This window comes from Artemia franciscana, chromosome 12, assembly GCF_032884065.1.
Source record: "Artemia franciscana chromosome 12, ASM3288406v1, whole genome shotgun sequence".
NCBI classification, from domain to species: domain Eukaryota; kingdom Metazoa; phylum Arthropoda; class Branchiopoda; order Anostraca; family Artemiidae; genus Artemia; species Artemia franciscana.
This window is the reverse complement of record NC_088874.1, coordinates 17,268,204-17,292,776: the sequence shown is the minus strand read 5'-3', so window position 1 is coordinate 17,292,776 and position 24,573 is coordinate 17,268,204. Positions and strand designations below refer to the sequence as shown.

At 33.4% G+C, this 24,573-nt stretch overlaps 1 protein-coding gene across 5 annotated transcripts; it reads right to left on the bottom strand.

The window, feature by feature from the left end:
* Window positions 1–1,750: 1,750 nt before the first annotated feature.
* LOC136033769 (syntaxin-16-like) lies at window positions 1,751–24,573 on the bottom strand. 5 transcript variants are annotated; one of them, XM_065714665.1, is made up of 6 exons: window positions 24,445–24,573; window positions 22,852–22,999; window positions 17,391–17,624; window positions 14,941–15,109; window positions 9,292–9,548; window positions 1,751–2,258 (listed from the first exon to the last, which is right to left on the bottom strand). In XM_065714665.1, exons 2-6 carry the CDS (start codon window positions 22,933–22,935, stop codon window positions 2,076–2,078), a joined length of 927 nt encoding a protein of 308 aa, XP_065570737.1. In that variant the 5' UTR covers window positions 22,936–22,999; window positions 24,445–24,573; the 3' UTR covers window positions 1,751–2,075. The 5 variants fall into 5 exon arrangements, with proteins under 5 accessions (XP_065570737.1, XP_065570739.1, XP_065570738.1 ...); XM_065714667.1 differs by having other exon boundaries at window positions 22,852–23,001; window positions 24,480–24,546; XM_065714666.1 differs by lacking the exon at window positions 24,445–24,573 and adding an exon at window positions 24,362–24,443.

Here is a 24,573-nt window from a genome sequence, read left to right as displayed (position 1 = left end):
AGCCGTCCTAAAATTCCGCTCCTTATGGATTGAAATAGGTAAGAAGGCTCATAGAGTGCTTGATTGGATTTGTATCCCTGTTACCATTTGGAGTCGCGTTTTTACTTTACAAGAGAAAGAGAATATCAACCATCAGCGAGACAATGTTTCATCCACTGTATACCAAAAATTACTTTTCATACCATATCGTGGAATCTAAATATAATAGTGAAGCCATATCTGCGTTAAGAATCGGCATGAACAAGGCCATAAAGTTTCGAGAAACATAAGCTAAAAAAAAGGACGTGGCTCAAGGCCTGACCAACCAACCAAAGCTAGTAGATCCAGTACATGAGGTAGCAAAAAGTGAAAGGCGATTATTTTGTATTTTTTGTTTTTAATTCTGCATTCTTATGGTTCTAAAGGATTCTGAAGAAACTTTCAGGTTTCTAGCATGGTTAGCTTGTTTTTGAGCAGACATAATATTTGACTTTATACAAAAAGAGCGTATTCCCTTGATATAATGAACTTGTTTTCAATTCTTTTTTACAATTGTCTTTCAAAGTGTCCTCATTGAATTTTCTTCTTTATCGTTTGTAGAATAAAAAAGCAGTATATTCTCCGTCGTAATTTACACTGTAGTGTTGTCAATTTTTAATTTCGCTTGAACCGCGTTATACCGCTCAATCCTAGCTTCCCACATGTTTTAAATATTCTTGGTCACTTCAACTGAGAGAGGTTTAGATCACTTACTTTTCAAGGCCTTAATAAGAATTTAACGATAAAAAAAAAAAAAAAAAAAAAAAAAAAAAAAAAAAAAAAAAAAAAAAAAAAACAAGGAAGGTACCAGTGGTTTCGGTGCTGGAGTAATGTGAGTCTGTGTAAGTGTGAATCGGACTTCATGACATGTTGAGGTAAAAATCAATACACAGCGTGTAACAGGACATTTAAAAAAGATATGATACGGCAATAATCTGAAATTATCGCCATACTAAGGTACCCACAGTAAATTCTTCAGGCGAGAGGTAGACAAGGTTTAAAAAAGGCTTTTTGCACAGAGAACTATCATATTTATTTCTGGATTTTAGAAAATCCTCCATTTATTGAAACCTTTGGTCCCTTATTTTTTTGTCCTTTACACTTTATTGAAACCATTGGTTGCGATAGAATTACTGAAATTACCAATATCAGTGGCAATGCATTTTGAAGCGTATGAGGCTCTATGGAAAAACTAACCCAATGGTACAGGAAATTTTTAGCAAACCGTGATCACGACGTGCAAACCTTATGCGTGGTAATTTTGCCAAATTTAGCTAAGATTTTTCATATCGAGCTGTTTAAGCCATACCGGACCATGCAATCCAAACAAACCACTGAAATTGTTATGGCCAGGATATTCAGTTCAATTCGAGAATTTAACCATGGCTGTGGAGTCAGAATTTTAATAAATTTTGGCTGAATTGAGTTGGAGTTAGAGTCAGTATATTGAAAATGTTTGGAGTCGGAGTCGGTTATAGCTATTATATAAAATATAGTTAAATCCAGCTTTAAAACAGGGCTGCTGAGTCGGTTTTAGTAAATTTTCCCTGAATGGAGTCGGTATATTGAAAATGTCTGGAGTCGGAGTCGATTACAGCCCTGTTTTTACCTATACGAAAAGAGATACAATACCCCTAACCGGAACTTCTAAAATTAATGGAAATTAAGATTCCTGAAAGGCATGGTCCAGCTATCTCCAGACAGATGGAGAAAAAAAATTGAACTCAATAAGTCAGATCCAAAACAAAACTTTATTGTAAAAAATCTCGAAAAAAACGAAAGAATCCAGTGACTGACATAAATTTTCAACTATCGTACCGAAAACGGGTTTAAGCAATGGAGTAATATTGGCTTGTACTCTTGGAGCACAAACTTACAAGTGGAAAATTCAAATCAAAGAATTAAAATTCATAGGTAATTTCCTTTTTTATTAGTTCAAAAGCATGTTATGCAACTATCTTACTATATCCAACATAGATTTTCAGGTTAGGTTACCTGTGATTTCAAATAAATAAAGATAAATTAAAATTCAAAGCACAAATACATTGAAGATCTAACTATGTTTCAATAGCAATAATAAGAATCATTAAGACAACTAAAATAGCAAACAGGATCAGACACCATTTCTTTTTCCATGCGCTTTTTTGGTAGGTTTCTGCTTTCTTCAAATGCACAACGCCTTGTCCGACACTCAAAGTTGTATTTTCGATGTTGTAGTCAATCCTGTCTAAGACAGTTCCCTGGAAAAGTTAATATTAAAGAATACAGCGATGATATTCAAATAATAACATTAGTATTTACCATTTGCCCTAGAAAGTGAATTTGCCCATTTGCCCTAGAAAGTGAATAGGTAGACCATTTACCTAGGTAGTATTATTAATTAGGATAGTGGATGAAGTGAAGATATAAAAAGTAGATTAGCCAAGGCCAAAAGTGTTTTTTTTTCCACAGTTGAAAAAAGTTTAGAAAAATAGGGAGATAGGTCTACGAACCAAGATTTGAACATTGGAAGCTACAGTGATGGCAATGGTCAAGTGCAGTTCTGAAATGTGGGCGTTCTGAAATACGGATTTTTTTTTTTAGATGTTTTCCAGAGGAATTGTCTACAAATAATTTTGGGTAGCCCTCTGACTGATGGAATACCAAACCAACATAGTGACGTAAAATGTGGTTCTATCCCACTTTCAAGGACTATAATGAGAGAAAAGATGGCTAGAACAAATTTTACAGATGACGGATTAGAGATTGACAAAGATTGTCGTTTTCGGTCATCAATCTGGGGTAAAAAAAATAATCAGGTCATACCTGTAGGGAGCGGGAACTAGGCGTAAGGAAAGATCTAAAGAACATAGGCAAGGTTTGAATAGACTGGATGATAGAAGAGCATGCAAAGCTGTGTTGGCCACAGGCGGCTTGGCGCTGCAGAGTTATTAGTAATAGTAGTAGTGTCTTGCTTTAAGAACTAATCATTTTGTTTGAAAATCGAGTTCCGCCACATTTTCAATCTAATTGGTTAGCTCTGGGTTCATATAGTTGAGTGAACCCATTTCCGAGATGGACTAAAAAGTAAAAGCTATTTTTTTTTGCTTGAGAATCTTTGAATATAAGTGAATAAATGAATGAATATATGCATCTAAGTTAGAAATGCATAAATAAAAGAAGTCGGCGACCTAAGGAAAACGAGTTAAAAAGATGAAGCAATGTAAAGCCCAATCCATTTGACGTCAACTTTTTTCACTTATAGTCGTAGATTCTCGGGAGAAAAAATTGTACTTTTTAGTTCATTTTGAGACCGTTTTTTCTCCTTTTTTTTTGTAGCATATATTCATTATGTTCAGCTTTTAGTTTTCTCTATGGCTAAACAGTCTTTAGTTATCTATAAGACGGAAATTGTCTTTTATAACCTAATATAACCTGTTTTAATAACCTATTCGAACCTAAGTTATCACGGACAGAGGAAAGTATTGTTACCTTTGGACTATCAAGTCTTGTTTACCAATGTTTGTTTTATACTCTTTGCTGCGCCCAAACACCAATTTATGTTGTATTATTTATACAACGGGGAGTATAAAAAAGGGGGAGGACTTTCATATTATGAAATTGCACTGTCGTCGGAAGTACTTAATACTATTAAAATTCGGAAGTAATTGGACATTCATAAGTGGTGAAAATATGAATTTACAAATTTATGTGACAAACAATGTGACAAGTCAGTGACTTGAACAAAGCGAGTTAAAAACGTAGAACTGTTTATATCAAATCGATCATTCCGTCCGGTCACATGCAGACAGTATAACTAAAAAAACGTGAGCTAGTGGAAAGCCCTTTTAAAAGGGATTTCTCGTTAAGTGGCCCAGCTGAATAATTTCAGCGCAATTAAATTGTTATGACGCATGAACTTGCAACAAAAAGAAAACGATTGTAATCTAAGGTACACGCAAAAACACCCGGTATTCCCTGAAAAATCAGCTGAATGAACCTAGGGTAGTTGTAGACAGCAAAGGCTGAAAAAATACAGGGTGTCTTATCCATCCCAACCTCTAGATAAAGTAGCTAACAAACCTTACAAGCTAAAGAAAAAACTGGGTTAAAAAGCTGATTTAGACGACTTTCCACAACATTGTTCTCTTCTTCTTTTTATTTCTACAGCCATAGATTGTCAGCAATAGTCAGGAAAGAGTATGATTCAATGTACTAAGCAAATTATATGGTGACATTTCAGTTCTACAATAATTTAGCCAGAAAGCTTTTATGTAAGAGATTTGGGGGGGGGGAGGAGCAAGAACAAAAGCCTTTCACATGGTCATTATCGGTAGGGGATTCAACCGAGAAAGTGTCTGACTTAGCAAAGCATGGCTGCGTATTGTATTTATATTTGGGGTCAGGGGATTACCCGGTGACCTCCACAATATGACCTCAGCATTTCAATCAAATTCTGGCCTCAATATGGTGACTCGTTTCTGTCCTTAGTTTACTACATGAAATAAATTATCATGTTATGGTTCTGTAAGATGACCATCAACTATGAAAGAATTCCTTATACGTCATCTAAATTAATTAATTCTAACCTATATTAGTAAATATAAAAATAATTAGATAATGTAGAATTCTCAGCGTAACAACAGGGTGTTAAAGGCATGAAAAAGCAAATTCCAAAAGTTTCAAAGAATTTTCGAACACGAGCTACCTCCAAGATTGGAGATGATACCCCCGTATAAGTTAAATCGGCGACAGTTTATTCTACAGACAGGGATTAAAATTACTGCCGCCAATTGCAGTGCATTGTCTGGCCGCTTCATTAAGAAGTGGGAAATTTCCAAGAAAATTATATTTGACATGATTAATGTACAACAAAAATGATTAAAGCCAAAATTTTTCTGTAAGCATTGCTAATCCGTATTTTTTATTTTTAAGTTTTTTAAGTTAATATCCAGTCTGCACAAAGCAGGCCTAGGTTAGCTTGGGAAAATGGCAGGCTAAGTAGGCTATTTGAACTTAAACTGGAAGGCTTTGACAATAGAATTTTGATTTCTTTATTATCTTGTGCATTTTAAAATACTTAAAAAAGAAACGTATGAGACAACTTTAGGTCAAACAAATTCACCAAATGTTAGACGGTGTTGTTGATTTTTCTTTTCGATACTAGCGCCAGTTTGCATTTGCAAGTTTCCTATGCCCTTTGGGCAATACCAAAAGGAAAAGGGCTAACTGGAGGTCTTGGTTAAGAGAGAGTTTACCAAAGAATACAGGTAATTAAATATAAAAAACAAGTTTTTTCAACTGAAAGTAAGGAGCGACATTAAAACTTGAAACGAACAGAAATTACTCCGTATATGAAAGCGGCTGTTACCTCCTCAACGCCCGGCTCTTTACACTAAAGTTTGACCCTTTCTCATAACTCTACTTTTTAAAACAATAAAAAAAAACTTTAGCGCTAAGAGCGGGGCGTTGAGGAGGTAACAACCCCTTTCATATACGGAGTAATTTCTGTTCGTTTTAAATTTTAATGTCGCTCCTTACTTTCAGTTGAAAAAACTTGTTTTTTTTTAATTTAATTTCTGAACGTTTTGAATTGATGCATGTTTTGATTTTGGCTCTCCGTACATGAATAATTAAAACGAAATTTGCATATTAATTTTATTTTGGATAAATGCCTTTCTCATAGTTTTGATGGGATGATTTTGAGAAAAAAGGGTTGGGAGAGGAGGCGTAGTTGCCCTCCAATTTTTTGGTTACTTAAAAAGGTAACTTAGAACTTTTAATTTTTTTACGAACGTTTTTGCTAGGAGCAAAAATACGTAACTTAGGAATTAACATACGTGACGCGCTTCTATATTCGTATATTTTCAGTACGTATATGAGAGGGTTCGCCCCCTCGTCAGTACCTTGCTTTTTACACTAAAGCTTAAATTTTATCTCAAATCTTTAAGAATGACCCCTGAATCACAAAGGTCGTAGAATAAATAGTTGAAATTACAAAAAATGCTTTAGCGTAAAGAGCAAGGTATTTGGGAGGAGATGAACCTCCTCGTATGCGTAATAATTTCTGTTCGTTTTAATTTTTAATGGTGTCCTTACATCCAGTTGAAAAAACTTATTTATTTTTATTTTTTAATATTAATTATTATATTAATTATTAATATAATAATATAATATTAATAATATTAATATTATATATTATATAATTATATTAATATTATATTAATATTATATAATTAATAATATTATATTATTAATTAATAATATTAATAATTAATAATATAATATTAATTATTATATTTATTTTTTCATTGTTTTTTTTTTTAAGAATGCTAGAAAATCCTGCGTCCTCTTCACCGAAATTCTCTTCCCCCATGATAAATTCTCCTTGGAAATATCATCCGACGTAGCCCCCTCCCCTCGACCCCCAACCAGAAAAAATCCCCCTAAAAACGTCTGTACACTTCCTAATATCAATTACTATATGTAAACAATGGTCAAAGTTTGTAACTTGCAGCCCCTCCTCCGGGGACTGTGGGGGAGTAAGTTAACTCCAAATACGTATTTATTACGTTTTTTGATTATGCTGAACAAAATGGCTATCTCAAAATTTTCATCCGGTGACTTTGGGAAAAAATGAGCGTGGGAGGGGGCCTAGGTGCCCTCCAATTTTTTTTGGTCACTTAAAAAAAGCCCCCACCCGTGATCGGTCTTCTGGCAAAAAAATACAAAATTCGACATTTTTGTAGACAGGAGATTGAAACTTCTACAGTATGGGGATATTTTCCCCTATTTTCCAAAATAAGGCAAATTTTCTCCGACTCGTAACTTTTGATAGGTAAGAATATCAGCATTAAAACCTGATTCTTTTGATGTATCTATTAGTATCAAAATTCCGTTTTTTAGAGTTTTGTTTACTACTGAGCCGGGTCGCTCCTTACTACAGTTCGTTACCACGAACTGTTTGAAATTAAAATTTACCTAAAAGTTTAGTCTCCTTTGGATCCAGCCTGATTTTTTTTTTAAATTAACTGTTTCCAATTTTTTTTATTGAATATAAAGTAATTAGATGTAGTTCGGAAGGCAAAATACGGAATATAAAAAAAATAAAGAAAAAAAATTTACTAAATTAGCATGATGGAAACTGGAACGTCGATAATAGTCGACGCTCTTTGCGCCATCAAGGGCTTTGGAGAATCTTTACCCTTTTATGATATAAAAAGTGGTTACATTATCTTAGATTCAATGCAAGGCCAAAGTACAGAAAATCCTTTTTATTTCAAAAATTTGGTAGTGATTAAAGTCTTGCTTTAAGTAATGGTGATTTACTTCAGTATTGGTTCGTCTTTACTTCAGGTTCTCAGAGGAAAACACCCGCATTTTCAAGGAAATTATTAACAAAACAATAAAATAATTTCTACATATGTAATTTAGATAACTTGTGTATTGTTTAAATGACTAGATATTTAATATTCTCTTAAGCGACGAGATTTAAAGACGATCCCCACACGAGTCACAACTACCACAACCATTCTCAGCTAATTAATAATGCTTGCAAAAGAGGGAACAAAACTGATTGGCCAAAATGATGACATGCGTGAGCTTGAGGCTTTACCAGTAATCGCTCTTTACTATGTTGTAGTTACTGCTGCACCCATGGCTAGATTAAGAGCTTTTAAAGATTTCCATTAAAAAACCCAAGGTCAGAGAAGTAATACATAATTCCACTGATGATCTTTTTTTATTAGACAATTAACACATTTACACATTAACACAATTAACACTAATCTAATGAAAAAAAGGCGCTTATAGTTGACATCCTATTTGAAAACTTGACAACAGAACAATTATGTTGCGAAAATTTTTTAAAATATATCATCGTATTCAAGCAGAAGGGTGCACTTCATATATTTTTAAATGAACTCGAAAATGCGAGATACTTATTCAAGAGGGCCTTTTACCGCTGGTGGTATTGCCAGGGAATGATGGAGTATAGTACCAACTTTCTCTAGATTAAAACAAAAAGCATTTAGTTATATAATGGAAAATAAAATCTAAAATGAAATAAAGTAAGAAATGAAATAAAATAAAAACAAGATCGACAAAATCGATAGAAAGCTTGAACGAGCCATAAATTGGTCAGTTCTTTTAAGTGTGTTCAAGTTTAGAAAGCTTCTTTATACTATATAGGTAGGCTTTCATCAATGGGGGGGGGGTTGCCAGGGGCATATTTGTTTCATCGAAGGTAACGGGAAGACTGACCATGATCGCGAAAAAGAAACTGCCTAAGTGTCTGTAAAACAGAGACTACCAAATATAATCTTACGTGTTATAGACACATGTACCAGACCATTCTGCCACACCATTCAGGAAAACAATGTGATCTTGCAAATTATTTTTTTTTATTCCAATTCTCACTTAAGAAAAAATCATAAAAACCACTCTCAAGTGATAGTAAAAATAGGTCTAATGTCTTCTTTTGTTTTGGGAGCTATGAAAACAAAAATGACCATATCAAACAGTTCCTTGTAACGAACCATAATAAAGGAGGGACATGGCCCGATATTAACCGAAACTCTAAGATGAGTTTTGATAACAATAGACACATAAACAGAATCGAATTTCGATGCTCATTCAAAATATGTAAAAATCATCGAATTTAATGGTACCCATCAAAAGTTACGAGACTGAGAAAATTCGCCCAATTTTTGAAAAAAAGGGAGGGGGGACACTTCCAAAATATCAATTGATGCTAATAAAAATCACTCCATCAGATTCAGCAAAGCAGAGAGCATAAATGTAGAGGTTTCAAGCTCCTATGTACAATAACGTGGGAGGATCTTTTCATGGATGGATTTTTCATGGGAGAAGGGAATTTGCCATGGAGAGAAAGCCAGATTTCACAGAATTATTTAAAAAACGATCAGAAATTAAATACAAAAACAAGATTTTTAACTTAAATTAAGAAGCAACATTAAAACTTAGCAATAATAGAAACTATTACGTATATGGGGAGGGTCACCCTCTCGTCAATACCTCGCTGTTTACCCCTAAAGTTTTTAGAACTTTTAAAAAAGCTATTTATTTTAATTAAACGCCTTTGTAGTTCAGGAGTCATTCTTATAGAACCGGGACAAAATTCGAACTTTAGCGTAAAGAGCGAGGTATTGACGAGAAAGCGACCCCCTCATATACGTACTAATTTCTGTTCGTTTTAAGTTTTAATGTTGCTCCTTACTTTCACTTGAAAAACTTATTTTTTTATTTAATCTATAAACAAAACAAGATTATTACCTGATCTGAGACCATTTGAGCCACTTCTTTAAAGATCACATTCATATCTTGAATAGACTTGGCAACATTCGCCACTTCTCTATCTCGCTGCTCTGCAAACGCTACATCTTCTTCCAAAAGGAGTAACTGTTGCATCGGTGATACGGTATCAACTGCGATATCTTCATAAATGTCTCCTTCAAAAAGTTTCATTTGGCCCAATATAGGCTGAGGTTCTTTAAAATACTTGGCAGTTCTGTCTTCACGTGATTGCAGCCCTAATGAAATAAAATAGGGTTTAAGGAAAGATATGACTGGCTGTTTGCAAGCCAAATTGACCAAGTCCACTTCATGCCCTCTTGGCTGTCTCAGCGTCAAAGTATTTCATTCAATCACTTACTTTGTGAACTTTAAAGGACTGATGTACAAAAAAAACAACTTAAAACCCGACTGGGTATAATGTTCCTATTTCATATTAAAAACTAAACGTAAAAGTCAAATTGTACTCGACTAATTTCAGCTCTTTGGTATCAAAATTGCAGCAATTACACAAACATTTATCTTTGTTTTAATTAGAACTTTAACAGAATTTTGAAATTCCAAAAAAAAGGTGTTTTCCACCGGTTAGTACTATTATGGATAGCTACGTCTCTAAAATTATAGCAATTATGCAAGTAATTATAGTATAGTCTATATATATAAAAGTTGTTTGTTTGTGTGTCTGTCTGTCTGTCCGCATATGACGTCTGAATTATTTCATCATATACCAATTCAAAAACGAATGTATTCAAGCCGAAGTAGCTGAGTTGGTAAAGCGCTATGTCCCAGGTTCTAGGTCTGAGAGGTTCCAGGTTCGAACCTTGGCTTTAGCATTAATATAAAAGAAGAAAAAAAACTAAAAAAGGTAAAAACTACAAAAAAAAACTAAAAAGAAAATACTAAAAAAACTAAAAAAGCTAAAAAACTAAAAAAACAAAAAAAAGATAAAAAACCAAAAACTAAAAAAGAAAAAATACTAAAAAAACTAAAAAAGGTAAAAACTACAAAAAAAACTAAAAAGAAAAAAAAAAACTAAAAACTAATAAAAAACCTAAAAACTGAATAATAAAAAAAACTAAAAAAAGGAAAAAAACTGATAAATAAAGGAGAAAAAGAAAACTAAAAAAAATAAAAATAAAAAAAAATTAAAAAAGGTAAATGTATTCAAGCCGAAGTAGCTGAGTTGGTAAAGCGTTATGTTCCAGGTTCTAGGTCCGAGAGGTTCCAGATTCGTACCTTGGCTTTAGCATTAATACAAAAGAAGAAAAAAACTAAAAAAGGTAAAAACTACAAAAAAAACTAAAAAGAAAATACTAAAAAAACTAAAAAAGCTAAAAAACTAAAAAAAAATAAAAAACTGAAAAATAAAAAAAACTAAAAAAGGGTAAAAACTACACAAAAAATTAAAAAGAAAAAAAACAACTAAAAACTAATAAAAAAACTTAAAAAAAAACTAAAACAAGAGCTAAGAGCTGATATAGCACTTGTGACGAGAGGAGAAGAGCTAAGAGCCAAGAGATCATATGGTATGAGCTCTAACAAAATTCTATGAATCAATAGATTGATTTAAAAAGGAAAATAAGAGGCTTAATTCCGGTCAGGATTTAAAATAAGAGCTCTGAGTCACGATGTCCTTCTAAATATCAAAATTCATTAAGATCCGATCACCCACTCGTGAGTTATAAATACCTGATTTTTTCTAATTTTTCCTCTCCCTTTAGCCCCCCATATGGTCGAATCTGGGAAAACGACTTTATCAAGTCAAATTGTGCAGCTCCCTGACACGCCTACCAATTTTCATCGTCCTAGCACGTCCAGAAGCACCAAACTCGCCAAATCACTGAACCCCTCCCCCCAACTCCCCCAAAGAGAGCGAACCCAGTACGATTCTGTCAATCACGTATCAAGGACATTTGTTTATTCTATCCACCAAGCTTCATACCGATTCCTCCACTCCAAGTGTTTTTCCAAGATTCCCCCCCCCCAATGTCAAACGATCTGGTCGGATTTGAAATAAGAGCTCTGAGACATGAATTCCTTCTAAAAATCAAATTTCATTAAGATCCGATCATCTATTCGTAAGATAAAAATACCCCAATTTTCACGTTTTCCAAGAATTCCGGTTTCCCCCTCCAACTCCCCCCAATGTCACAGGATCTGGTTGGAATTTAAAATTAGAACTTTAAAGCACAAGATCCTTCTAAATATCAAATTTTATTAAGATCTGGTCACCCTTTCGTAAGTTACAAATACCTCAATTTTCAAAATTACCCCCCCACCCCAATTCCACCAAAGAGAGCAGATCCGGTCCGGTTATATCAGTCACGTATCTTAGACAGGTTTCTATTCTTCCCATCCAGTTTCATCCTGATCTCACCGCTTTAGGTATTTTCTAAGATCTCCGGTCCCCCAACTGCCCCCCCCCAAAATTACGCTTGATCCGGTTGAGATTTAAAATAAGAGATCTGAGTTACGAGGTCCTTCTAAATATGAAGTTTCATGAAGATCCGATCACTCCTTCATAAGTTAAAAATACGTCATTTTTTCTTTTTTTCAGAATTAACCCCCCCCCTCCCAATAGAGTGGATCCGTTCCAATTATGTAAATCACGTATGTCAGGCTTCTGCTTATTTTTCCCACCAAGTTTCATCCCGATCCCTCCAATCTAACACTTTCCATGATTTTAGGTTCCCCCACCCCAAACTTCCCCCATTGTCACCAGATCCGGTCAGGATTTAAAATAAGAGCTTTGAGACACGATATCTTTCTAAATATGAAATTTCATTGAGGTCCGATCACCCGTTCGTAAGTTAAAAATACCTCATTTTTTCTAATTTTTCAGAATTAACCCCTCCCCCAACTACCCCAAAGAGAGCGGATCCGTTCCGGTTATGTCAATCATGTATCTGGGACTCGTGATTATTTTTCCCACCAAGTTTCATCCCGATCCCTCCACTCTAAGTGTTTTCCAAGTTTTAGGTTTCCCCCTCCCAATCCCCCCCCCAATGTCACCAGATCCAGTCGGGTTTCAAATAAGAGCTCTGAGCCACGATATCCTTCTAAATATCAAATTTCATTGAGATCCGATCACCCGTTCGTAAGTTAAAAATACCTCATTTTTTCTATTTTTTCAGAATTACCCCCCCCCCCCCCAACCTCCCCAAAGAGAGCGGATCCGTTCCGATTATATCAATCATGTATCTGGGACTTGTGCTTATTTTTCCCATCAAGTTTTATTCCGATCCCTCCACTAAGTGTTTTCCAAGATTTTAGGTTTACCCCCTCCAACTCCCCCCAATGTCATCAGATCTGGTCGGGATTTAAAATAAGATCTCTGAGACACAATATCATTCCAAACATCAAATTTCATTAAGATCCCATCACCCGCTCATAAGTTAAAAATACTTCATTTTTTCCGAATTAACCGCCCCCCCCCAGATGGTCAAATCGGGAAAACGACTATTTCTAATTTAATCTGGTCCGGTCCCTGATACGCTTGCGAAATTTCATCGTCCTAGCTTACCTGGAAGTGCCTAAAGTAGCAAAACCGGGACCGACAGACAGACAGAATTTGCGATTGCCATATGTCACTTGGTTAATACCAAGTGCCATAAAAACTAAAAACTGAAAAAGAAAAATAACTAAAAACAGGAAAAAACTGAAAAATAAAGGAGAAAAAGAAAACAAAAAAAATAAAAAAAATAAAAAAAGGTAAAAACTACAAAAAAACTAAAAAGAGAAAAAACCAAAAAAGCTAAAAAAAAATGTAAAAACCAAAAAAAAACTAAAAAGAAAAAAAAGAAAAAAACACAAAATTTATTTCATCATATACCAATTCAAAAACAAATGTATATACAGACCGGGACACAGGGAATAAAAAAAAACTAAAAAAGCTAAAAAAAAACTAAAAAAGGTAAAAAACTAAAAAAGAAAAAAAACTAAAAAAAACTTAAAAAAAGGTAAAAACTGCAATAAAACTAAAAAGAAAAAAACTAAAAACTAATAAAAAAACTAAAAAACAAAAAAAAAATAAAAACTGAAAAAGAAAAAAAAACTAAAAAAAGAAAAAACTGAAAAATAAAGGAGAAAAAGAAAACTAAAAAAAAAAAAGGTAAATGTATTCAAGCCGAAGTAGCTGAGCTGGTAAAGTGTTATGTTCCAGGTTCTAGGTCCGAGAGGTTCCAGGTTCGAACCTTGGCTTTAGCATTAATACGAAAGAAGAAAAAAACTAAAAAAGTTAAAACTACAAAAAAAACTATAAAGAAAATACTAAAAAAAACTAAAAAAGCTAAAAAACTAAAAAAAAGGTAAAAACTACAAAGAAAAACTAAAAAGAAAAAAAACAACTAAAAACTAATAAAAAAACTAAAAAACTAAAAACTGAAAAAGAAAAAAAAACTAAAAAAGGGGAAAAAAATGGAAAATAAAGGAGAAAAAGAAAACTAAAAAAAATAAAAATAATAAAAAAAAACACAGGGAATATAAATGACGACCGGGACACTCAAAGAGAAATTACAGACTGGGACACCGGGACACAAATGACGACTGGGACGTGTGTGTCGACTGACGTCATGTTTGTCGACTATAAATGACGACTGGGACACAACTACAACGGGGACGCCGGGGGGCACAGGGGGAAAATATAAATGACGATGGGGACACAGGGAATGTTTGATTAGCAACCATCATCAACAAAGCTCAAGGGCAATCATTAGAATAATGAGGTATAGATCTGAATACGGATTGTTTTTCCCATGGACAATTATATGTTGCATATTCAAGAGTCGGTAAACATGACAATCTATTTATATGTACAGACAATGGGCAAGCGAAGAATGTTGTATATTCGCAAGTTTTACATAGTTAAAAACATATATATATATATCTATCTATATTCACAGGTGGGACACAGGGACACAACTACAATGGCGCGTAACTAATATGGCGCGTAACGACTTACGCGCGCGGGGGAGCTTGGGGGGCGAAGCGCCCCCACCAACTAGGTGTTATACGTATGGTACCAACAGCTAGTTATATATATATATATAATTATCAGTCACAAGAGGAAATTACTAGCTTATATAAAAAAGTTTTGCTGAAACAAAAGGTTACAGACATATTAAACACATAGACAATTTGATGCAAGAAGCTTAAAACATTCACAAGCAGGGACAGCATGACACGAAGCTCAGAGCACCAAAAACTCCACTTGTTCAGCTTGACACAGTTAGTTCAGCAAAATAACCTCAAAACGTCGCGGTGGCGCCCCCCAAAGCACCACCAGCCCCAATAAGAAGTTGACTTACAGGACATAAATACCAAATAGTACTCAATCAATTTTTCATAAGCAGTGTGGTCGAAGAAATTAGTTAGAGTTATTATCTGATACCCATGCAGGAGTATACGTCACGCTTTTTCTTTTTTATGGCTGCCGTCGAACAAGCATTGCTGCTAGTTTCCCATATTTGGATGTTTTTCCGAGAAGTTATAGGTATATTTTAACCAGAAAAAGCTATTTCAAAGAACAAAAAATGTATAGTTTGTTAAACTAATCAGAGTTAATATTGAGGAGACACACAACTGCTTTCATAAAATTTAAATCCCAACATGTTTACCTTGGATTATACTTACTCATGAAGTATGATGACTGAAGCGACTTGAAATCACAACTCAAAGACTGTAAAACATTGACTAGATACGAGGAAACGTTTTTGGCTAACTTGAATTCAACAGATCCCGGACTATATTGTTGTAAACAGCTCTGAACAGAGTTTAAACCACCATAACATTTCCCAAGTGTCTAGAAAAAATAAAATTTACCTAATTTTTAAGCAAACTAACTTTGCACATGTGGGTACACAACAACTTTCTGCCACCAAACATCAAGTTTTGTTTAAAGAGCGTCAAAATGACAGAGAATCAGAATATTAGGATAGACAATCAATTTTCATGGTCTAAAACTAATATTTTGAGACCCCATCTTGATAAACAGATAGTTTTCAATTAACCAAAACAGCATCATTATATTCAAGATGATTTATCACATGTAGCTCTTGAAAAATTACTTCTTTGGGATGTATGTTTTATTTGAAGACTCCATTACCTCGTTCCCCAATTGCCCTCATATTCCTTGAAATATCCTCACAAACTGTTTTCAAGAATATTCCTTGTATTTATAAATTACAAAAATAAGAATGGCTCACTTTTATCATGAACTGACGGGCACAAAATGATGTTTGAACTTTAAATACTTCATATAGGACAATATTTCTGTTTAATTATTGTATAAAGTAATATTTAATTGTTTTATACAACAAAACAATATAAAACATAATTTAAATTGTCTTGCTACAATAATTGATCTTCTCAAAGGTACCGGGGACACCCTTTCGACTCTAATATGAAAAAATTATAATTTTTAAAAAAAGGGAAATGACAAATGGACATATATACAGTATCTCAGGAATGGATAAGGGTATAAAGCAGAAACTTCAGGGAATGTTGAGGATGGGGGATTTTTGAACTAAATCAAAAGAAACTATGTGCATCCAGGTTGTCAAAAGGGCGTATCTACAACATCTCAGAAAAGGCTAAGGATATGAACTTGAAACTTTTAGGGAATGTTAATCTAAATCAAAAGAAGCAACATGGGGCCAGGTTGTCAAAATGGCATATCTAGTGTCACAAAAACGGATAAGGGTAAAAAGGTAAAACATTCAGGGAATGATGAGATGAATGTTGAAAGACACTATAATGATCCTTGTTGTCAAAAGAGTGGACCTGCAACATCTCAGAAATGGTCGTGCATATTAAGATGAAATCCTCGGGAAATGCTGAGAATAATGCTTAATTAAATAAAAAAAAAAAAAAAATATTATGTGTTTCCAGATTATCAAAATGGTGTGTCAGGATTATCTCACAAATGGCAATGGATATTAAACTAAGACTCAAATATTGAAGAGTATTTCTAACTAAATTAAAATACATGATATGCATCAAGGCTGTAAACAAAGTGTATGTTCAAAATCCTAGGAAAGACTAAAGGTGTTGGGTTGAAATTTTGTGCCATCCTGACCCCCTCCCCCCATCGCATGAAGACCCTTGACTAAAATACAACTTTTTTAAAAGTACATTAACAACGAAATCATTTCTGCTGGATAGACATGCAAATATTCTATTATAAGAACCAAATGAAGTTCTTACTTCTATCATGACCAAAGTAACCTGTTATAGCTAGGACAAACATGCAATTATTACTAAGATAAGGAGGTCTAATCACCAGGGTAGATACAGGTTGCAAAAATGCTGAGGGAACAGCGGTAGACTACAGCATGGTAAGCATAATCTGGGATTTGTAATATTTCTAATCGATTTACACGGGATTAGTCACCTAAGATTGGTATCCTCTTCGATAAATTGTCGAAGGAGCGATAGAAAAGTAAAAATACTGAGATTCAATTGAGATTTGGTAGACAAGTACATTTACCTCAATTTCTGCATTTTTTGAATGAAATGAAATCAAAATGAAGATATGGTGACAAAATCTATCCTTTTAAAATAGTGAAACTAAATTGAAAATCACAAATGTACGTATTATAAGAAACACTTTCCTGTCAACTTGCCTATTTTTTATTTTTGTAGATGCTCTGACACAGACACAAACGGAAATACTATTCCAGATGTATATTCTTTCCTATAAAGTGCAATATTACTCTGGCCCTTACGGACATTGAGGGGGCAAAATAGACGTGTAAATCAATAGAAAATAAACAAGGGTTTAATGAGGAGGAATCTAACGATGCCTTACATTAAAAGAGGGTAGTTACTAGCTAAATTTTGGGTAACTGGCAACAAGGTAAGTCCAAGAATGGGTCGAACTATAGAGGCGGGTTGAAAAGCGACAGTAAAATTTGATCTCGTAAAATAAACTGATCATATATAATAATATGCTGGCTATGATAACACTAATTTACTAACTGAAATACTCATAAGACATGGTGATGAAAGTATACTGAAGTAATCCCAATGGAAATTTTATCACTAATTTTAGATTATTTAGCATGCTCTGTTAAAAGTTTTACCCTTGTTATTTCCCTTGTCACTTCTTGGATTTGCCTATCTTCTTCAGAAGTGTCATCAAGAAGAGGTCGGATAAAATGTTGTTTCTGAAGATCTTTCAATTCTTTAAGGCGGTTCTTAACTTTCGAAATTTGGTACTCAACTTCTTCAAACTCTTCATACCATTCTGGGGGTATATTGATTTGAACTTCATCTAATTCCTGGTCTATTAGAGCAGTTCTGTCAGTATATATTCCCTGAAAAATATTACACCATGAGGAAATGGAAACTACAAAGTTTTGAGAAATGACAAATGGATTTTGTACACCCAGTATTTAACATTCAGAACGCATAACCAAGTCCCACCTACTAACAATTGTCCAACCAATGATAATTGGATGGAAAACATATTGTGGCCTACACTAATTTTCTTGATTTGTTGCCACTAATATGCTTGGTTGGGTGCTATTGATACTATGCCTCTTTTGCCCAATCCTTAGAATAAAGTGCTCCCCAAAGAAATAAAAAAAAATGTTCTTTTGGGGTATTTCCATTGCAAATACTCTTTTTGATATTTTCATTGAACAAACTGGAAAAATGACTAATTTAACAGTCCCCTCCCCATAAATTTTGGAAAATACATCCCCCTCGCTAAATTTACATGAACTGAGATAGTGAGTTCAAATTCGACAGATGGCGGATTTTTCATTAGTTACCATCGTGGGGAAAACCCATACAATTATCAATACTCATGTTGTCAGCACTCCTGCTCCAATTTGCTGCAAAACTTTGGGCAGGTTCTAGCTGAATAATCCATGACTAGAGTCCTCTGAGCTTACCTAACTCAGATAAAACTAGATGTAACTCTCATAATTCTAAAGCGAAACAAATTTAGAAACATTGATTTTATTATCTTTATGTTATACTAAAACAAAAGAGGGTTACTTAAAATCAACGTTTTGATGTGTTATAAAACTGCATTAAAGTAAAAAAAATATTTTCATTGCATGGATATAATATTTGTTCACAAATTAATTTCTTTTCAATAGAGTACTTCTGCAAAAACTAGAAAGCTGTGGTAAATTTGTTTTCGTTTTCCCTTATTCTGGATTTTGGCCATTAATCATATCTGGCATTTTAACCTTTTCTTAAGTGTGTTTTTGGAAGTATTTATCTATAAAGGAATTTACAACAAACAACTCAACAAACAAATTAAAAGTATGTACAGATATTCAAGTAAAAACCAATTCTCAAGAGCCATAAATTATTGCTTGTCCTTTGGGGATTAGCATGCACTTGATAAATCAATACCAGCAAAACTACTTATAAGTTTAAAAAAATATATATTTGTAAAGGAAAAATGAATAAAAAAAACATAATTTGAACAAGAAGAATCTTTTAAATTCTTTGAAAGCATTGAAGTCGGGAATATCTTTTAGATCACTATTGCAGGAATTCCATAGCTTAAATACTAAAAATCTAAATGAGAACCTTGATGCAAACCATTACGACCAAAGGATGATCCCTAGATCTTTGTAGGTAACTACAAGATTCCCATATAGAATAAAGCATTCCGAGAAACAAAGTGGTAACAAATTATCTTTCTACATGTATATACAAATCAAAGGGTAAAAGTGCTGCAAAACAACAGCTAGTGACGGTTTTAGTTGCTGAAAAAAGACCCTTGTTGATCCAGTTCAAAGTTACACTATAGATCAAATGAATAGAATTATTTTCAGTATCTCTAACACGTTTGGTTATAGATGGAAATGTTACAAGCCATATGGACAAACAATAAGAAAATATAAGGTTAAATAAGTAAAAACAAAGCACTGCTAAAATCCAGTGTTGGATATAGAATTGGAGATAAATAGGTGACCTAAATTTTGTAACAACGAATCCAACAGTTCATGGTGACGAACAGTAAGTAAAGAGCAACCTGATACAATAGTAGCTGAAACTCTAAATTAAGGAGTTTTAATGGCAAATTATACATCAAAAGAATTGGCTTTTTATGCTGATTCTAAATATACAAAATAAGTTTAATGTTACCCATCAGAAGCTACAACCCATGAAAAATTTGCCGGATTTTCGAAAAAGAAGGAAAAGACCCCAAAAAGTCAAGCAATAATAATGCAAATCACACCATCAGACTCAGCATATAAAAAAAAAAACTATTGTAGAGCTTCAATTTTTCATTTTTTGTCAAAAGAAAATTTTATCTTTCTGTTATTTTTTTCCCCAGGGATGATTTTATCAAACCAATGACCCTAAAAGATTGGAAGGGGTTCGTTTGAATGGAAATTGAAAGTTCTAGTACAATTTTTTGTGACCAAAAACATTGGAAAGGAACTAACCTCCTTCCTGTGCCCATTTTTCCTCAATAATATCTGATAAAAAATTTAGAGACAAATTTGTGATTCTGCATGGTTAAAAGGTCCAATATCTATACCTCAGGGGATGAGATGACCCCCAGCAGCCCCAAATGAAATGAATACAAGTCATGTGATTCTCTCATTGTTTACATATAATATCTGTTATTGGGAAATACAAACAAATTTTGTGGAGGGAATTTTCTACAAGAGGGGGAGAATTGCCTGTGGATAGGAAAACGACTTGGTAGGGGAGAAGCAATTTGTATATTGCTTACATCTAGTTTTTGTTACTGGGAAACATATGTAAATTTTCCAATGAAAATTTCATTGTTTACATATAATATCTGTTATTGGGAAATACAAAGAAATTTTGTGGGGGGAATTTTCTACAAGAGGGGGGAGAATTGTCTGAGATAGAAAAATAACTCGGTAGGGGAGAAGCAATTTGTATATTGTTTACATCTAGTTTTTGTTACTGGGAAACATATGAAAATTTTCCAAGGAGGAGGGGGGTTGAGGGGGAAATTCACCAATGTGGGGAATTTCTGGCATGATTTGAGAACAATCAGAAATTAAATAAAGAAGTTTTCAAACAAAAGAAAAGATAATTTTCATGCAGGCATTGTCCAGGGAATTTCCAGTGAGGAGGAAATGGTCTGAGGAGAATTTTTCAGGAGGGGGAATTTTAGGCGGGGTGAATTTTAATGGGAGAATTTTCTGCAGAAGGAATTTTTCAGGGAGAAGGGATTCTCCAGTAGCAATTTTTCATGGAGAGAAGAGGTAGAATTCCTGGTATGATTTGAAAAAACGATCATAAAAAAAAATCCCTTCAACTGAAAGTAAGGATCAACACTAAAACTTGAAACATATTTCATACATAAGGGGTCGTCCCTTCCTAAATCCTAGCTCTATAAGCTAAAATTTGACTTTTTGGCCCAATTCTTTAAGATTGAGCCCTGAAACACAAGGGCCATTTAATTGAATTATACTTGTCTTATATAAAAAATTTCTCTATTGTTCTACTTGTTGTTTATGATGGAAAGGCAGTTTGTTCTTTGTTGCTATTTCTGCCTTTGCAATGTCTAAAGAAAAAGTTGCCCTATAATATCCACTGTTAAAACACGCCCTTAATTACATTTGCAAGGCACCCAATAGCATATTCAGCTGTCTATTCACTTCTGAAACGAAATTGAGTTGGTAAGAGTACACAATTGCCTTCTAAATCAAATAAAACCTCAAGGACAAACATTTTTTCTAAAACTCTCGGATATGAACATTTGCACAAAAAGCAGCAAATTCTTTGCACATTGGTGGTAACATTTAAAGGTTGGACAGAAAACCCTTTACCAAAAACAATATTTATTGAACATATACAGCTAGGAGAAATAGAATCCCATTCAACAAGATCCATTTTAAGTAAGTCACTGCCACTTGGAGAGCCCTTTATACCATTAATTATGTGTTTGCCTTCCTTCATTTTTACAGGTGTAAAGTTGACTGTGAGAACACTGTTGCCAAGAAACTGTTGATAATCAATATTATATGACACCAATTGAAAGCTTTATGTGACCCCCCCACCAGCAACTGAAAAATTCTATGTGAAGTAGCTAATGATAATATCCAACTCATAAGTTTATAACTATTTTCATTAGCAAGCTTATAGCTTAGTGAGGAATGAGGTTTTTGATTTATGAGGTTACTCTTTTACTAGAAGTCAAGTTCTTGCCAAAGTCCTATTCAAGTAATCATTGGACTACAATACCATTCACTAAATTCAAATTACTTCCCTAAACAAAAAAAAAAAAAAAAAAAAAAAAAAAAAAAAAAAAAAAAAAAAAAAAAATTTATAAACATTGCTTTCATTAGCTATGTAACAGCTGTGTTTAATTTTTAAAGTAATACAAGTCAGTGCTAAAAAAATCTTTGGAATTCTTATTCAATTCCTTTCAGTCTTAATCAACAATAAATTATTATTAGCAGCAAGCTCTGTTCTTTGAGGGTTCATTCTGTCAATACATATCAAATTCATTTCATCAGTTCATTGATTCAACACACAAAAACTCATTCATCCTATTGACCAATCCTTCAAAGAACTTTTTTCAAACTTTCATTGTGTTGTGTATTTACAGTGTTTGTACATTTGAGCTGCATGCTTTTTTGCTGTTTCTTTTGCCATCAATTTCTTCGTATCTTTTCCCATTATTTGAACAATATTCACTACTGCTGTAAGCAAGTTTGTTTAATTTTGTATTTATTATTTTCTTTCAAAATATACCATTTTGCATGTTCATTTGAAAATCTCAACTTCATTTTCAAATTTATTAAAGACAAAATGATGTACTTCTTCTAATTTTATTAGCAGAACATAAACTATTTGTTTGCTTGAAAAATGGATAGATTATAACTTGGATTGTTTTACTATTGTATAAATGTTCAAATGGAAGTAAGAAATAGGAAGTAAGATAAATCAGCATTAAGCTTTGGATCAAAACTCCAAAACATACATTTCAATCTGTTTAGCTTAAGAATTCAACTTTGCCATTAATTGAATTCTTTGAACTGAATCAATAATATAAAGGAATAATGAGCAATATTTTGATCACTGATTTGACATTTTCTAAAAACTAAAATATAAATGTTTAGCATTTAATCAAAAAAAACTAATTTCCTTGTTTTTTTATGGGGAGAGGGGGGCTTCAAAATGAAAAGCTTTTGATCCTTCCTGGCTATATATCTATAATATACACATTTATTGCTTGAGTTGGGCTAGGTTTTATTTACCTTCAACAATGTAAAAAATTGGAATATTACTATACATGAGAAGCATCTTCATGAAAACAAAGATAAGTTTCCCTCTAATTTTTATAAAACAATATTGAAAGAAAAAAAGTATATTGTGTAGTGATAAAAAGCAGCAAATTTAACCAGATCAAAATTAAAAATAGAACTAGTAAGTTTTTTTTTGTTGAATTTTTCTGATAAACAAATTGCAGATTTCTAAGTTGAAATGAATAGAACATACTGCAATATAAGCTTCATGCTTACATTTTAGTTTGATATTTCTTCCATTCATCATCAGAAAGCAATGCAATTAAAAAAAAATACTTACCTCACTATTACTGAAAAAATTTTTGTCCTGTAAAGCATTGCTTCTCATCATGATGAATATATCTGTCAGGGATCTAGTTACCATTTTGCTCTTGAATGTCAGAAAATTTTTCAACAAAAACGTAATGAATGACTGCAATTCAGTCTATCTATAAAAACAAGAATGCATTTTAATATAAACATGGATCTAAGCATTTACTTTGGTAAAAATAAATGCCATAGTTATTAGTTGGAGCAAGTGATAAGAACTAATCTGATGGACAATTCACAGACATGCAATTCCTGTAGTTTAACAACAGCAAGTAATCACTGTATGCATATTTGAAGGGCTTGGTAACCTTCATTTAGAAATTTTGAAGGGCTTGGTAACTTTCATTTAAAATCTTTGAAGGGCTTGGTAGACTCATAGTTCAAATATTAGACCACCAGTCTAGTTTTTGAAATAATAACTGGATTGTAATTCTCAAGTTACAATCTTAAAGTTTTCTGGTTTATTTTCTAAATTTGGCTTCAATTAGCATTATGGACTAGGCAACAGATATCAAAAATTGCCAAATGCAAAAAAATCAGCAGACTTTAGTCTGTAGCCTAGAGCTAGGCTATATCTGGTCAGATTAGGAGGGGTGCTATAATCTAACAATGCAATTGCAACAGCAGGGGCTGCTAACTTCTGACTGGAAAAACCATTAAACAGGGAACTGAATGGTAAGCTAGGCCTATATTTAGTTTATTTTTTCTTATCTGATTTCTTTTCCACAAGTGATCTTAACAATTTTTACTAAGCCTAATGGAGGCTGGCAGTACTCATTTAATCTTGAATGCATCAACTTGCCAAGTATTTACTTTTAAGCAAAGGCCAAAATCATGCCCTTCAATTTTGCCCTATACCTGTTTGTTCCAGCTTAGGTGTAAGACCACAAAAATTGACAACCTGTTCCTCCTAGGCCCAGTGGTTCAATAGAAGTTCTTAACTTTTTAGGGTAAAATTCTAGTCAATTGACTTCTTGCTATCTCAGAAAGGGTTTAGGTTAGAAAAATGAAACTTTCAGGGATGGATCTAAAGGCTAAAGTATGTCCCGGGAAGCTGTTTTAAAGTACCTACCTCCACTCCTTCTCCCTCTAGAGGGTCCTGAAATTTGCCTACATGACAGGTCTATACCTATTGAAATTCTGACAAAACAACATTTTACCTTAATTATGATTTACTAGGCTAGTTGCTTTTTCTCTGCCTTCAGTTTTGAAAATGTAATTCCTGTTATTTGAGTAGAATTTTGAGCCATACCAATGTTTTTTTTCAAAATTTAGGAGATGTATTTGCATATCTTTAAAACCGTATAAAATGGAATTGAGCATCAAAGGTCAGGGCCCTCTAGAGGGAGAAGGAGTGGAGGTGGGTACTTTAAAATACCTTCTCGGGACATACTTTAGCCTATAGACCATCCCTGAAAGTTTCATTTTCCTAACCCAAACCCTTTCTGAGATAGCAAGAAGTCAATTAAGTAGAATTTTACCCTTTTTAGTACCAACTAGCTATGCTAATTAACTAGGATTCAATGATTAATTCTTTTGAAAAAACTGATAAAAATGGAAATACCATCAGTTTAATATTTTTCTTCCTTTATTCTTTTGTAAAGCTTTAAGTTGATTAAACTGACAGCCTTCAAAGCTGGAAATAATAGATTCCTACGCTATTTGCCTATTTCAATTTCTAGCACGGTTGCAA